General features: G+C 39.2%; 2 protein-coding genes across 2 annotated transcripts in view; both read left to right on the forward strand.

Annotated features, from left to right (window-relative positions):
* The first annotated feature begins 419 nt into the window (after nucleotides 1-419).
* On the forward strand, nucleotides 420-8,026 carry LOC306979993 (aminoacylase-1B-like). Its single transcript, XM_079579182.1, has 15 exons — nucleotides 420-462; nucleotides 782-917; nucleotides 1,389-1,453; nucleotides 2,817-2,921; nucleotides 3,007-3,101; nucleotides 3,243-3,319; nucleotides 3,595-3,684; nucleotides 4,353-4,409; nucleotides 4,495-4,568; nucleotides 4,646-4,695; nucleotides 5,795-5,939; nucleotides 6,079-6,147; nucleotides 6,233-6,312; nucleotides 7,248-7,308; nucleotides 7,382-8,026. Exons 2-15 carry the CDS (start codon nucleotides 791-793, stop codon nucleotides 7,544-7,546), a joined length of 1,260 nt encoding a protein of 419 aa, XP_079435308.1. The 5' UTR covers nucleotides 420-462; nucleotides 782-790; the 3' UTR covers nucleotides 7,547-8,026.
* A 2,018-nt stretch (nucleotides 8,027-10,044) lies between these two features.
* The window catches only part of LOC306979422 (voltage-dependent calcium channel subunit alpha-2/delta-2-like), a 32,155-nt gene continuing 24,666 nt past the window's right edge, over nucleotides 10,045-17,533 (forward strand). The window contains exon 1 of the mRNA XM_079578370.1: nucleotides 10,045-10,480. Within this exon, the coding sequence (XP_079434496.1) occupies nucleotides 10,362-10,480 (119 nt within the window). The 5' untranslated portion in view covers nucleotides 10,045-10,361. The remainder of the gene's footprint in view (nucleotides 10,481-17,533) is intronic.

Consider the following 17,533-nt stretch of genomic DNA (forward strand, 5'->3'; position numbering starts at 1 on the left):
TTCAGGCTGTTACTCAGAGGTCTTTGTTTTGTGTGAATTGTGTTATTGCATGTCAAACATGAAAAGTGTTTTTGCTTTGTTGCCATTTCTGTAGGTGACGTGTAACCTGGTGTAAATACACATTTGAAAATCCAGATGTGCAGTTTTGTCATATAATTTTGCTGTAAATTAGAGCAGATTGTTATTTTTTGCCATTCATGCATATTCCATCTTCCAACAAAACAAATATGATTCAGAATAAATAAAAAGGATCTAATGATAAACAGCAACAGTCTCCTTGTACATAGTTGGAGAAGCCTGTCTGTAATTACATAAAGCTTTTAATGAAACATCAACAAATATGAACGTGTTTTTTTGTATGTATTATTTTATTTTGAAACACCGGAAATGACTGAAGGCTTATCAGCTGACTGTGGTGTTGGTGTTGGTGTTGTCCACCTGAGCTGAGGTGCAGAGTACGAGGTGAGTATTTTCCGCTTTTACTGAAATTAGATATGGTCTATTTACATCTCAGTGTGTCATAGCGGTGACATTGGTGCGTAATGTTTGGTGACTGCGTCATCCGGTGACCAGGACGCTGTGTCAGGAAGTAGACCGCCTTGTTAAATATTTCTGATAGATTGTAACTCATTCTTGCCTTTTCCACACAGTGACAATCTGAGATGTTGTAATCCTGACATTGTGACCATAGTTTAGCCTTAGATCATTTGGATTCAACTTGACTTTTCTTTCAGTTCTGCTGTACAGGCTAACCTATTGTTGTCGGCGTGTCCATGTGTAGACTTGTACCATGTTGCCTGACAAAGACGGTTCAGAGCTTGGGAGCGGAGGCAGCTCTGCAGAGAGTGAGCATCCCTCTGTCAGCCTGTTCAGACAGTACCTGCGGCTCAAAACTGTGCACCCAGAGCCAGACTACGGTGAGATTACTGACTGACCCTTCCACAACAGGCAACTGCATACAAAGTGCATTACTCAGATTAATCTGATGAATATTGCTTTACCGGCACAAAGACTATTAGAAAACTTTCCATTAAGTTCCTAGATGGGAAATTGTCTTTGAGAAACATCCACTTTTGCATATTAAGAACATAATCCCAGCAACCTCTGAGCTCCCAAAGGACTTTAGTACCGCTATAACTCCACCCAGAGCTGACCTATTTTATGAGCATTATGCCTTTGCAATCTAATGTGTTCATATACGTATATAGCCATATATATTTATATATATATATATATATATATATATATATATATATATATATATATATATATATATATACATACATATACACTTCTTAATAGTTATAAAGTCACAAACGGAATGCTTTGGTGAGTTACATGCACTTTCTTTTTGTGTTTATTATGTGGTTTGGTTTATTTATTAACAGATGCAGCGCTTAAGTTTCTGGACAGAATTGCAAATGAACTGGAGCTGCCTGTGAAGAAAATTGAGGTATGTATTATTATGCAATGATAAAGCAGGCATACATTTATTATTACGTTGTAATTACATGATGGGTAGGGGAGGGCCTTTAGGAAAAAATTGTTAGGTTTGAAACAGGATAGCCTCTACTATGATCGTTTTATTTGTCTCACAGCTCAGGAGGGCAAGCCCTGATCTCTGGTGGTCAGTTGTTAGCAAAAGTGTTTTTGAGAAGCTTGTTGAACCAGCAGCAGCTGATTTGAATATCTAATATCTGAAATCAAGCCAGGCTCGGTTAAAGCTACACCGCGTAGAATTTTATCCAATAAATAAAATTGAAATACAAGCATTTATATTATTTTCATCATATACCACATAAATGTGCCAGGTGCCTTTGCTGTGAGCGGCTCAGCTCTCCTAAGACATGACTGGAACTTTGCCGGGAGTGGGTACGTCTCCAGCTTGTCTCCATGGAGATGTCGACTAAAGTTAGCAGAATTTGAGATTTAAACAGCTTAGGTTCCCAGCCAAATCCATTCTTTGATTATCCACTGTAAAAAGAGTATTTTCTGTGTCAAGCTGCTCATTAGGAGCATGTTTTGTACTGACGGTATTAGTCGTCCAAAATGTTACACAGTGTGCCTTTAAGTGAGTCCACCCAAGCCCTCAGACGGGCCTCCAGACAAGCGGAATGCAAAAGAAAGGACAAACTTATGAGATTGTTAAAGATTCATTATAAATCATACCAACAAGGTGTAAAAAAGGCAATGTGTGGAGAAATGGGGCCATGTGTGTGTGCAATTAAAACATATAGGCTAAAATTTAGCCAATATGTGAGATCAAAATCAAATGCCTTAAAGTACACACAAAAAATATGCTAGTACCTATTCTCTTATTTGGTCTTCTAGTAGTGATGACAACATGTCCTTGCAGATAGACCTGTGTTGTTTCATACCTGACCGTATCGGCTGCTGCCCTCCTCAGAGGTGTCACTTGGTGTTGCTGTGACTTGTCTGGTCAGATGATTTCAGCAGTTATTTGGCTCTGTCTTCCTGCTTCTTGTAGCAGGCTGACAGCGCCATCTACAGTGCGACTTCTTCAGGACTGTGTCCCAGGTGTGAGAGAGTTGGTATGCCGCCTGTGTGCTAGGACACAGGACACAAGAAGTCAGACAGTCATGCAGGAAGACTGTCTAAATCAGCTGACCAGATAGTATCACCTCTGAGGAAGGTAGCAGTAGAAACTGTCAGGTGTGAAATATAACACACAGCTCTGTCTGCAAGAACATATCGTCATCAACGCCACTTACTTTCAGATTTAGTGTCTGGTCTACTCTATTCTATTGTAAAGCGAGTCTATCAGTATTATCCTCCTATTTTTTGTCCCTATCAAGGTGTTTCCAGGCAGAGTGGTGACTATCATGACCTGGGAAGGAACCAACCCCAAACTGAAGTCCATCTTACTAAACTCCCACACAGATGTAGTCCCTGTTTTCCCGGTATGAAGCCTCAGCTTGTGTGCATCCCGATATTCCCTGTAATAGATGATGAAAAAAATAGATTTGATATCAATCTCTTCTCCAGGAACATTGGAAATATGATGCTTTCAGTGCTTTCAAAGATGCAGAGGGCAACATTTATGCCCGTGGATCACAGGACATGAAATGTGTGACTATACAGTGGGTATTAACAGAGTTGAAAACTTCGCTAGAGACTTTTTAACCACTGTAGATAAACTGTCGACCTGCAAAGACTTTTTTCTTTTCTCGATTTTTACCATTTTAACTGTTTTTTTTATTTTGTGTTTTTCTTGTTTATAGATACATTGAAGCTATCAGGAGACTGAAGGCCGAAGGACACAAATTAACACGCACTGTACACTTGATGTTTGTTCCTGGTAAGAAGTGTCTTTTTTCTTTGCAAGGGTAAAGGGCATTGTAGAATTCTGAGGTTAGAGCTAGCGTCAAGGCTTAGACTAGAGAAAACTCAATGGGAGATTTGATAGTTAGGCAAAGTTTTCAGCTGAACACTCGTCAACAAATATGTAATATAAACCAAAACTAATTGGCTATCGAGCTGCATTTACTCAGTGATGGCTGGCAGCAGATTTTGGCCAGCTTACTATATTTTGGCAGGGTAATTCTGCTTATTAACAAACTGTTTTTTCTTCAGATGAAGAAGTCGGGGGTCATAAAGGGATGGAAACATTTGTGAACCATCAGGAGTTTCACAAGTTAAATATTGGCTTTGCACTTGATGAGGGTAAACTGCATTTTTTATATTTAATTTGTAAAAGTTTGACCTGAGATGTCAAGTGGTCAACATGTACAATGTTTAACTCGCGCTTTACAAAATTATTAAAGGAACAGGCCACTGTTTTTCCATATTGAGATATGTTCTTACCTGAGCTTAGACGAGTTGATGTGTACCAGTCTGGTCTTTGTGCATACGCTCAGTCATGCAAAAAGACCAAAGAAGTCTAGTTACACAAAATTAAACATGTCGATTTTCTAAGCGGATAAAAAGGGAAATAACACCTAAGAGCACTTCGACGTAACTGTATCTAAATAGGGAAGATGTGGAAGAGCTTGGTTGCTTGTAACTTGTGAGGCTAAATGCTAACAACATCTTTGGTCTTTATGTGTGTCTGAGCGTGACAGTTACGCATCAATTCGTCTCAGCTCAGGTAAGAACATATTTTAGTATGGAAAAACGGTGGCCTGTTCCTTTTAAGTGGCAGTGACGGCAGTGAGTGGAAGTGACAGGAGTTATATATAATACATAAAGCAAATTTTCTAAAAAAGTATAATTCAAATAAAATGTGTCATTATTATTATAAGCCCCCCAAGTTTTTTGTGTGTGTGCGTGAGAATAACTTTGCTTACTACATATTTTTATTTGTCAGTATAAACATGTGTCTTGCTTTGTAGGTCTTGCCAACCCTACAGATGCTTTTACAGTTTTCTATGGCGAAAGAAACCCTTGGTGTGAGCACCACATTTCAGATTAATAGTTCTAAGCATAGACTTATTGTGGAACGTTGAAGTAAAGACGAGACGGCTTTTCTTGCAGGGATCACCATCCACTGTCCAGGCAGTCCAGGCCATGGCTCAAGATTTGTTGAAAACACAGCTGCTGAGAAACTTGTATGCCATCTTTAGTCTGTCACTCATTGTCGGCAAAAAAATGCATCATCCATTCCTAACTGCTTTGTGTGTTTCAGCACCACATCATGAACTCCTTCCTGCACTTCAGAGAGAACGAGAAACATAGGTGGTATTTTGCTAATTGAATAACGTGGGTCTGGAAGATTTTGTGAAAATTGCATTGCTTCCAAATTAGATCTGAGGGGGGAAAAAAGAAAGAAAATTAAGACATGTTGCATGTTAGAGAAAGAAGCTTTGAGGTAATTGGAAAATAGCAGAATATTTATGGTTGTCTTTTGGATAGACCAGCATTATTGGTCATCTTTTGTTAGATGAGATAAAGTCGGGGAAGTTTTAATGAAAGTCAGTGAAGAGGATTCCTGAAAATGTCTAAAAAGATTTACGTTAGATGTCTGTGGTAAGCATTTTAGTCCAAAGGAGAAGTGACCGCATCACTGGAGTTTTGCATTCTTTATCAACAATGTTTACAGAAACAGAGTTTCTATGCTATTTGAATGAACTGACTTTTCTGTCGAAAGCTCATTCCTTGTAAAAAAAAAAAAAAAAAAAAAGCTGCTTTTTGGATTAACAACAAGACTGAGAAGTTAATCTGCTGCTTAGGGGTAAGGATGTTTTAATAGGATAAATTCACTCTAATGAAAGTGGCATGCTTGAAATGGTTATGCTGTTTTCCAGGTGTTGCCCGATTTACCAAATTTCAAATGCAGTTTTAAGTTGAAAAGACTGGCTTAGTATGGCTTTAGTAACTGTAGCTGATATAATGTTAATAACTAGAAAAAGGCCTTAGCATAATTACAGGTTACACTAATTTCCCCAGAGCTTTGCAACTTTTTTCAACTTTTCTTCATAAATTCTGAAACATGATTAATACGTATCACCAGCACTATCCAATCAAACTAATGAATATGAAGAGACTGAGAGTGAGCCGAGGCACTCTGAAATAGCCTCTCCTTCCTCTCTATTCAAAGAAGCCCCACTAATCTGAAGAGGACCTGGGTTGTAAGTTTGTTTGTTTGCTCATTTGCATTCACTCTGCTTCTGTGGCGATCCAGTGAGAACTCCGCCTCTTCTCCTCTCGTAATTAGAATAATGAATAATTAGAAAAATATACAAATCTGTCATATGCATTTTATAGATTCAGATAAGCGTAACATCTTTTAATTAGAAACTCTTATACCGCCTAACCTATTTGGAAAACGTTTCAGGTTAAATAGCAGTGAGTGCCTTACCCTCGGCGATGTGACGACAGTGAATATGACCATGGTTAAAGGGGGCGTGGCCTACAATGTCATTCCGGCAGAAATGGACGTTAGTTTTGACCTGAGGATCCCACCCACCGTAAATCTGCAGGTCTGTATTCGTCTACATGAAGTTTTTTTTTTTAAGTGATTCTGTCTTGCAAATGGAGACGAGCATGAAACGCACCATGCTGTAAAACGTACATTTATTGCTGCTTTGACTTTTTTTTTTTAATGTTTTTTTCTTTCAGGAGTTTGAATGTCAGATCAAAAAGTGGTGCAAAGAAGCAGGGGATGACGTCACCTATAAATTTGCTCAGGTACACTATACACGCTCTTGTCACTCTACGACAATGTTACAGCACCTTTTAAATGTGTTAATATCATCTGCAAAATGTGTTGTAGAAACATATGGATCAGAAAATGACCTCCACAGAAGACAGTGATCCCTGGTGGAGTGCCTTCAGCTCTGCCTGCAAAGAAATGTGAGTATTCATTTGGGTTTTTGGGCATAAATAACAGATTTGTTTCATTTTAAAAGGTGTTTCACTTTTTTTCCCATCTAATTATTACAAATATTGATGATTTTACCCCTTGATAGATCAAAGACTTAACAAAAAAAGAGGATATTAACTATTAACTATTGAAATACGTTACAGTACAGTACTGTATTTTCCGGACTGTACCATTGTACCGTACCGTATCGTACCAGCCAAAAAAGGCATCATGGAGGGATAAAAAAACACATATATAAGTCTCACCAGTCTTGGCAAGTACCTGAGCATGGACCGTTTACAAGCCTCTCCCGGTAGCACTTTGTTCAAGCTCCCATTTGCTAAATCCTCCCTCAAGCTGTGGTCATTGAGCTTTTTTTGTCTTCTTCATTGCAGTTAGAGTAGCCTCCACTTTTCGCCAGTCCCTCACAAGTTTTTCCACTCACTCCACTTTGTTTCTGCTGTTTGATGATCGTTTTTTTTAATCCTCAGCGGTACAGGACTAGCAGATAGTGCTACACAAGCCTAGAGCGGCCTCCAGCAGCTGTCAGTATGAAAATAACAAACATGTGAAAAGATATATATTGATATATAAGTCGCACCTGAGTCTAAGTCGCACCCCGGGCCAAGCTATGAAAAAAAAAAAAAGACTTATAGTCTGGAAAATACGGTAGTTTGAGATTATAAAAGGGTGTTAGGGTCACCAATCTATCCACTGGTAAAAAAGGGGTCACTGAGAGAAAAAAGGTTGGGAACCACTTTTATTACTCTTTAGTCGGTTTATTACTTTTATAAAGTGACTCTATGGTACATTTTCATTCAACTGGTAAACAGTATATGTATTTTGCAGAGAAGTTTTGATTGTAAATGGAAAGAGCGGGTTGTATGGTGATTTGTTGTAACTGGCTAATGCCTTGCTGCTGCAGGAGCATGGTGCTGGAAAAGGAGATCTTTCCTGCTGCTACAGACAGTCGCTTCATCAGAGCGGTAAGTGCAAGTCTGAGAAATGCTTAAAGCCTTTAAACACTGTGACAGCCGGTTAACATTTACATCCTCACAGGTCGGCCTCCCTGCTATTGGGTTTTCTCCGATGAACCGCACTCCGATCCTGCTGCATGACCACAACGAGTTCCTGAACGAGCAGGTGTTGCTCCGAGGCATCAGCATCTACCAGAAGCTCATTCCAGCTCTGGCCTCTGTCCCTGCTTTACCGGATGAGAAGTAGGCATCGAGTGGTATCATTCCACAAAGATAACCTTATTATACATGACAAAAAGATTACCAAAGATTTATAATTGTCTTACTATCAACATGAAATAGCTCCATTGGTGCTCCAGTTTCTTCTCAGGATTTAAATGCATTCTTCATATCCAGCCATTACAGTGTTGGTGTTTATTAGCCTGACAGGAAACTACTGTACATGACTGAATAAATTGTATCCCTTTGATTTTTAATTACGGTTCTTAAATCTTTTAGAATGTGTTCATTTTAAAATTATTGTAAAGGAATATTACCATTGGTATGACATTTTTGTTTTGTTTTTAGACACAGTCTTTTTACACTGATCTGAGTGCCTGTATGCAGTGTTAGTGATATCAGCCAGATAGGAAACCACTTAACTTCTAGATTTTATTAATTTCATTTTGAATTGCAATATTTTAATTGTTTTCAATTTATTCAGATCATTTTATGAATTAATAAATATATTTGTTCATAACTGGACATGATTATTAAAGGGCAATTGTGCACAGTTTCATTTGTCTTTAAGCACAACTGCCAGTGTTGTTCACGCTTTTTGCCTATAAAAACACAAAATATTACAATATACTGTGTGTATCAGCAATACGGGAAAAAAGGAACTACGTTTCTTGTAGCATTCACCAGAGGTACCAGTCCGTTAGTAGAGTCGGTGGACCAAGCATTCACTATTATTCACCACTGATGGGAGGGCAAAGATACAAGGTCGTTTCGTGGTCACTGCCTCAAAAAAAGCCTGTCAGGTGAAATAATTGTTTTGAAAACATCACAGGTTCTCTATAATACTGTGTAGTGTGCACCACAACAGCCTAGTTGGTAAAAGCTGTAGCGCATGCTGGGCACAGTGTCATGGGTTTAAGTTGCGGCTTTGACAGTGTCCCTGCTCTTTATCCACTTTCAACCTCAACCTACTTTAAGATGTGAAATCAGATCCTGACACATGTGAATACCAGTAGTTTGTATATAGTTTGTATGAGAAAGGCCTTATGCAAAAGTTAAGTATCATGACAACATTCTTTTGTTTGATTATAAATCTGTTTACTTGCACTGTTTTCTAGAGGCAAAGGTTGCCCTAGTCTACTGTTTAGCTCCCTTTGGATTTGTCGGCTAATTAACAGTGTGCATCTCTCTGAGGGGGATTGGCAGGAAGGCCGTGCAGCCAGTAATTAGGCTGCTCTCTCCCCGGGACGCAACAGCCGCACTAACACATGGGGCTGCCTGCCACAGCCTTTCTCCCTGAGGGGCCAAGTTAGGTGCAGTCATCCTGTCAGAGTATACATGAGATGCCCTGTAGCTGCTAAACACTTTGGGAGAAAAAAATAACTTCACATCCTTATTCCACCACAACACCGCACAGATTCATGAATATAAGTTAAATTTCTGTGTTGATCTGAAGCAATTCTTTTACAGTGCCTAAAGATAAAATTCAAGATACATTCAAGAGTAGGTCAAGGAAGGTCATTGGAGATGCATGCCATATAGGGGCTTCTGAGAGGATTGATGAGGAAATTACTTTGCAAATTGCTGCATCCGAGTTGCAATATGGATAGAATTTACATTTCACATTCATTGCTGGGCACCTTTGCATTACTTAAAACCTGATATTTAGGCCATTTTATTAAAAGTATTGTATGTTACAATTTTTTTTTTTTTTTTGACAAATCTAACCTGTAAAGACCCTTGATATTATGTGTTATTCACTACCTTGATTTTGCTTTATGCAATAAAGATCTTAAGTGATAGATACCAACAGCTATGGATTTTAGATAGACAGTTTCCAAAAAGACAACAGATACCAACATACAATACAACCATTCATCACATTTGTAAAAATGGGCAGATCATTAACCATTCTATTCTATGCTAAATATGTTGTAATGAAGTAGGCCTATGCATATTTCAAAAAGACTCATAATATGCACTGTGTACAATGCAATGGACATGAATCATATACTGTTGGGTTTGTGTTACGCTTGTATCAACACACATTGTTGCATGTGTCCACATTAGGACCAACACCGCTGACACACACCTGTGTGCTGCCTGTGACCCAGCCACAAAATCTGATTTCCGACGAGCAAAAACAGAACACACCAAAACACCAAATATAGGCCACTATGTTAACCACGCACATAATACAGTTTATGCATAGCCATTTGCGTTGTAACCCTGAATGGTGATATACAAAATTGAACATTGGCCAATTTGTCAGTTTTATTTTTATTATAGGAAAGTAGAAACAGCTAAATCTCTGTGATAGGCCAACGATGGACATCTACCCATGTGGTATAAATATAATATGTTATTGAAAAATATGTATGTATATTGTTATTTATTTAATTAAGGGCCAGTCCCACGTGGCTCTGCAGCGATAATAAACCCCGAATCGCTGTTGCCTGGTGAACATGAGCGTGCCCGTGCACGCGCTGCTGCTGATGAGACTGTGCTGTGCGCGCCCCCGCCTCAGTTTTGCGCGTGCATTTAAGGGAGGGTGTGTGAGTATGTGTGTCGGTGTTGTATGTGGGAGCGGGAGCAAAGACTCTGCAGTGTCTTGGCAGCTGCATTAGTGCATCCACAGCGGCGATGCCTTCTCGAGCTCTGCGTGCCTCCTCCGCGTCCACTTGACACTACGCCGAAAAGAACTCTCCACGGAACTGAGCCAAGAGCGCCCGGACGTTTACGCAGCAGCAACCTGCTTTGAAGCGAGATACCACCCGGGGAGACAGTGGTCCCGCGCCTTTCGTTCACACCCCGGGAGCCCGTGACGAGATTTTTAATGGAAAATGGCGATAGGCAAAAGGTCTGGCAGCATCGTCTGCTTTCTATCTATCCAGATGATCTTTCTTCTCAGCAGCGCGCCGTGGCCCGGAGCAGAGGGTCTTCTGTTTCCCCAACACTACACGTAAGTAACGCACAGTGACCGAACACAGCGGGGCTTAGACGGTCACAACTTGGGTCTTGTCCAGTCAGCTTTGGTGTCAAGAAATCTCACAGTTCAATCAGTCTTCAATCAGTCATCCAGCTCTTATGTAATTTGGTTGCATCAATGTAAACGCAGAGGTTTGTTGCTCTGTTGGGTTAATGCTATTGTCCACAATGTATCAGAACGGTCTAATCACAAATAAAGGCAGAATTTTTCGAAATTAACCATGCTTGTTAAGTAGTCTATCTTAGCTTAGTTTCCTGAAGCACTTAAATGCTATTTCATCAATGCTACAGTCTATTGTCATGGGAGTCAATAGCACAGTGGGCAGATTGATGCAGTCTTTACTTGCAAAAGTTGTGGATGAGGGTGGTTATTACCTCATTACAAACAGAGTAGAGTTAAAAGCTTTTAGGTGTTTAATGCTGATGTAAGCTGCTTGATGTTTCCATGGACACTGCAGGCCCCACAAATATAGCCTACAGTTATTATTGTTAAGCAATTGCCATGGTCAAGGCAATAGTCAGTTGTATCCTCTTTTCTGTCATAATGATGTCACTTTCCAAACAAAGCTTAAATACTTGTATTTTGTCCAAACCATCAGGGTGGAGGAAAGCAACAGGGATAAGGTATAAAGTAACATTCCTGTCCTTTTTTGTGTGTTTTATCCCTAAAATTTGGTAATTTGGTAAAAACATTTGAACCTAAATTGATTCTATTCATTCTGCTTGTCTGGCTTAGATCTGAATCGACTTGTTTAGAATATTTGGTCCTTTTTTTCCCCCTCATGAAAAATCATTCTCAACTTACTGTAGCCCCTACACAAGTGTTGTTGTATCCCTCGTGGACAAAGGTTCTTGAGCCATCATCTGTACTGTGTGGTTGACTTCAGAGTACACATGACTATGATGGACAACTGTATGACCGAGAGCCTACACAGACAAGTTACTAAAACTATAACCCTGTCTTAGTAATGCTCCATATTGTCCCCAGTATGTGTCTTCATCTTATCTCTCCCCTCTGCTTTGACATAGTATATTTACTGTAGCTCATTCTGTTCATCAATTATCCCTGTTATCTTGGGCCTCTCCAGGCTGTGCTCAGGGAAAACCATGGTCCAGATGGTACCTTCCCTCTCCTCTACACGCTGCCAATCACAACTGGGGGTCTGCTTTTGCTGTACATTTACCGATTAGGAAATATGTTTAAGCCTTGACAATGCAAATTACTGGTGCTATTGTCGTATTGGTGGTAACCAATAGCACCTCCTCCGATACATCAAATTTCAACTGTATTTTTGCATTTGAAAACATTTCGTAAGTTGTATTATTGCCTTTTTGTTTTAGCTCTCTCAGTACATGCAAAATAAAGCAGAAAATACACCACGGAGCAACAGCTTCTTTTTCCAATTAAGAATTAATACGGCTGCAGCAAGGATTTATCCAGCTTCTGCAGCGTTAACACTGCTCGCTCATCTCTTTAGCTCTTGTCCTCAGATACAGACAGATGAATAATGCAGCGATATAGATAGCAGTAATGATGTAAGATCAGTCATACTGTAACTACTGAAACCTTTGTACTACCAAATTATACTGTAGAATTGGTTGAATTTGATGCATTTTGTCATAAGTGAGAGCAAAGGATATCTATAGAAAAAACAGGAGCATGTTCAGACCTTGGACTGTGAAAAAAAAGGACTTATTGTGGTCTACTTCTTTCTGAAACAGTAAGGAAATGGCGGCTGGCACCGGAAGTACCTTGCTCTAATGGACTTCCATTGAAACATACTTTCCCCTCTATAACTCATTATTGAACACAGGCTTGTCATTCTTACTTCCACATATTTGTCCTGCACAACATCATCCTAATTTTATCCTTTCACTATTTTATTTGTATTCTAAATAATGGATCTGGATCCAAAAATCAAGTAAAATTGCCTTAGCTAGCCCACGCTGAATGCTATGGGGGAGGCCTTGCACCCTTAATATTATAGTAATAGTAGTAATTATAGTCTATAGTTCTGACCCATGATGGTACAGTATGTTGGGGCGCATGTTCTTATTTACAGTCCCTTTCCCACGTTTGCAATTGTTTGTAGCTTATTATAAATAATGAATAGAAATGTTTATTGACTGCCAGTATAATGCCTCGGTCTCTGAGTGGTGCTGCTACACAGAAAATATATAGCATTGTGTTATAGGTTTTGATTTTATCCCCCCCCCCATTGCATTAAGTGCCTCTCCCTATGTCACTGGTGAATATGGGTCATGAACAGCTATAGTACCACTGTGCACTGTCCCTTGGGTCGCAGAGTGTAGAGTCGGCTATAGCTGCCTCTTCATCTCTGACAACCACAGGCCTCGTACAAAACCGCTCTAGTAGTCAACAATATGTATCCACTCTGCATTTCCTGTATTACGCCCATGCTACGACATGCAAAAACTGGACTAATCAACTTGTCAAAGGTAGAGCTGAACATGAGAACTACATGACATGATATAGTGGCCACACCACCTTCCCGTCAGACCTCAGAAGGGCCTGGTCAGTACTTGAATGGGAGACCGTTTGGGAACACCAGGAAGCCTGGGCGAATGTAGTGAGTGAGTGACTGATGGTCGCAGGGGCCGATGGTGCCGATGGTGCAGACTGTATTCAGAGTGAATGAATAATGCAATGTAAAGTGTCTCTGAGTGTCCAGAAAAGCACTTTATTTAACTGATGCATGATGATTATTATTATTATTATTATGGAAATGTTGCAATTAATCACAGTTTTAATTATGATTATATATTATTTAGTTTTATTTAATATGCCATGTCTTCTGAAAACAACATGAAATAGGATTTATCATGTATAAGACCTGCTAATGTATAGTGCACTTCCACGTCTGAAAGGCATGTGGTTCTGCTGAGTTTAAATGTGGCTCAGCTGTAAAAGTTGCAACAAAAATCAAGATGTTGTAATTTAATAAAATGTGTGTAAAATAAAAATCATTTCACACAAAGTGGAGTAAAAAGGTAAACAAAAGGCCATTGACAACTGCAATAAGCAAAGGTTGCAATCTTTACCAACAAAATCAAGTGTAATTAGGCCTGACACATAACAAAGTCAGGACTTAACCAACGATTGTCTCTTCATTACAAGTCACATGAAAGTGAACCTTCCAAAAAGCAATTAAAGGCTGATGAGAGCATCAATGGTCTTGAAATCACAAAACGATGATTGGACCCCATCAAGCAAGTAAGTGCTTTATTTGCCATTGTACAATTGTACAACAAAATTGCGTTCAGAATTAGGGTTAGTCCTTTGGTTAGCCGCTGCGACTCTGCACGCCGCCATTGTGGGTCAACTTGAATCAAGGCTACATAGAAGCAGGCTTTTGACTTACTAGTAGCACAGCTTACCCTGACGAAGACCATTGGGTCGAAACAGATAGGTTGGTCCATGTCACAATAAAGGACTTTTAATATTTTTTTCATAGACTCGAGGGCGTACTGGCATACCGGCCACAAAGACCGGCAGCCCAGAGCTTGCAGTTGGGTGTGTCCTTGAATAGGTGTGGGTTGGTCAGTCACTAAGCTGCTGCACCAATCATACGGCAGCAGGTCACCAGGACTGATCCTAGAGCAGGGCTTGAAGCAATCCACCAATCAAACAAACAATCAAACAAACAATCAAACAGGGTATCCATACATAGAATAAACAGGTTTAAGGCAAACTAATATAAAAAAGAGAGAGCCTGGAGGCCTCAGGCTGTAACATTGTAGTTCATATACTATATTGATTGTGAAGCCTGCCTTAAAAACCTTAACTTTTAATCATCGTTTGGACTATTTGTTACGCTCTATACATACAATGAAATGTATTGAATTAATTTTTCATTAAAGAAATGGTAAAGACTAAGAGCAGATGGAGATCTCATATCACTATCACATAAAGACACGGATCCCCATAGGTTCTTCCTGGTTGTTCACAGCCATGAAATACATCTATGTTTAATCTACACTATCGGTAGTTTCAATGATGTGACAGAACTGACAGCTGTTTTTGGCAGTGGTTTATGTTTTGTAATGTTGGCACAAGTCAACTGACAATATTGGTTCATCCCAAACACAAGTTGCTTTTAATTGAGAAAGCTTATGCATATTAAACCAAGGCAGGGGATGTATTGTGCCTTCATAGTAACACAGTCAAATGCATCTGAAAATGTGTACTCTCTCTGTACAGTCCTGATCAAATACCAGTTGAAAGAAGAAGAAAGAACGCAAAACTTGACATTCTGCATGGTTGGATCTTCTCAAGGTTCCAAGTAGAACTAAGGGGAGAAAAAAAGAAGAGTATTGAAAACAACAATTACACTGAAATAGGCGGTTTTGCTGCTGATCAAAGTTTTTGGATCACATGCTTTTAAAAGAGCAAATATGTGCAAAGATGTGGATTCAGCGGTGGCTGGTCCATTATTACATCAATCTATCCAAATTGTGAGTGAAAAGGAAAGGATATTGATGAGCTAATTCATTCATATTAATGTGTCGTCAGTGCATGAATGTTGGCTATAGGTTATTTAACTGTTGGCTATAAATTGTATAAAATGTGAGAAAATAGCTTACGTCTGTTTGTGGAAAGCCTGCATTTCCTGTGTTGGGGTTGTGCTGCTCGGGGCATGATGGAGTTCATTTGTGAACTTTACAGCTTCCACAGTTCAGTTTCTTTTTTAGAACTAACTAAACAGAAAAGTCTGTTTTTGTTGTGCAAATGGAAAAAAGTACAATTTCTACAGGAAACACACTCGACGGATGATGACATTTTATTTTGGACTCAACAGTGGGGTGGCAAAGCTTATTTCAGTCATGGCACATCTATCCTCCTTTCGTCAAATTACGCTTAATCACAGTGATTGGTCTAATAGCAAATAACAATTTTAATCTATACATGACAATATAAGATTGGTTATGGACTTGATTGAATACTGTGATTTAAATCGTACAATGGTTTTTATTTTATTAGAAATTTTGAATCAGAAATCTTATCTGTAGTGTATATAAATAACTCCTTTCTATTCCAAGGTGTTGTTAAAGCAGAGGTGCCCAATTTCACCTTATTTCCTTTGGTCAATTTTATATAAAAACAAAACTTAATGTCCTTGGTACAGAAATGGTAATCAGCCAATTAGATGATGGTAGGACATTATTCTTAAAAGATGAAACACAAATTCCAAAAGCTATCCAAATTTGTTTTCAGGTCTATGTCTTCACAATACTTCACTTAAAGAAATATGTAACATATCTATAAAGCCAAATAGGTGTCCAACTCAGTAAAGACAAAAAGATTTGTAGTGTAAAACAAGACTGAATTTATGGCTCCAAAGAGACTTGATTGATTTTAGGCCATAGATATTGGACAAAAAAGAGCTCATCTAAATAGTAGTATATATCAGATCAATAAAGATCAATAAAGTACCATCTTATCTTATCTTATCTTATCTTATCCACTATAGTCAAAGGCTGTTGCAATTCAATTCCTATCAAGTTTATTCCAGACTCTGGGTCCAAAGAGACCGAGGGACACAATAAAACCAACAACAAAAAAACTACAATAGTAAACAACTACACAGTCACTTTTAAAAGGCAGTTACCAATGCCTCCACATCCTCGACTGATCGCGAATGCCTGAGGAAGACCCTGTCAGGTCGAAATGCTGCAATTCTATAAATAAACTTTCTGCAAGGATTGATGGTATGCGGGACCGCAACGGGAAAATGCACAACTGTTCCAGACAGTAGATGCCCTTTGTGAGGCCGTCTTCACCACTTGGGGAAATGTTTCCACTCACCTCCTGGAAATACCGGCATTAAGCATCCGGCAACAGTTTTTTAAGTGATCAACAATGACGGTGGAGCTACTCGTTACTGAGTTCATGTTTGGAACTTAGACTTCTGTTTTAAGGGGTTTTGTGTTTTTTTTTAGGCGTTGCCCTAAAGGTTTGATCAGCTGAACAGCCTATTTCAGTTTAATTGTTGTTTTCAATAGAAAGGTTTATGATAAAAAATGTTGTCTCACTCCCATTTCGTCTTGTTGCATGTTGATCTGGTCTGAAGCGTTTGATCAGGACTGTATTAGCCTGGCATTAATTGTGTAATCACAGAAGTGTATATTATAATCAACAACTTCTGATGTTATGGTGCTAAAGTACTTTAAAAATGTGTGTTTCAGTCAAAAGTTCTGCCAGGTTGTGAATCATAGCTTAAATGGCAAACGTCCATATCAATTAAAGTAGTGCACAGCTTATTGTGGTCAGTGAGGGTCTGCATCTGGGCACATTTTGAACATTTTGAACCAGCTCAAACTGTGATGAGGCATTTGATGTCTGTATTATCTCGTCTGGATGTGTTTCTAAAAGGATAAAGAAGTGACATTGATGAAACACGCACTTGAGGGGAGATTTGTGGCCGGCACTAGATACATGAACAGAGGTGATAATGGATGGCCTCTCTGGGCACGCAAGAAACTCCCTGCACGTTTTCTGGTTATTTACAGCTCGATCTGTGGCATCCATTAGGTTAGACAGAAAAGGACTAATTGTGTTAGCCTTTGGCAAACAAAGTCTGCTGGCACCTTTGGAGGATGTAATCTGCACTGTTATGAGTGAATGTTAATGAAAAATGAATTAGAGATTAACCAGACACAACCTGGTCATAGAACAGTCATGGTTTAGTCCCTGTAGTTACACTTTAAATCCCAGCCAAACATTGTTTGATATTTGTTCATTTGGTCGGGACAGGGAATGTTAATGAACACACATGAGAAACACATTACATTGGATAGTAAACATGGGCTGGTTTGCATACTGATACACACATACACACACATACTTCACTGTAAGCAAACACTGGAGGTAAGGCAGGTGAAGTGTCTTGCTTAAAGATACAACAACAGCATGCACTGGCTGAAGTTAGGATCACACCACCCACATTTGAATTGGAAGGTGAACAGTGCAAAAGAAGAAGAAGAACTTTATTTATATGGCGCCTGT

This window comes from Gobius niger, assembly GCF_951799975.1.
Source record: "Gobius niger genome assembly, chromosome: 20".
In the NCBI taxonomy this organism is placed as follows: Eukaryota; Metazoa; Chordata; class Actinopteri; order Gobiiformes; family Gobiidae; genus Gobius; species Gobius niger.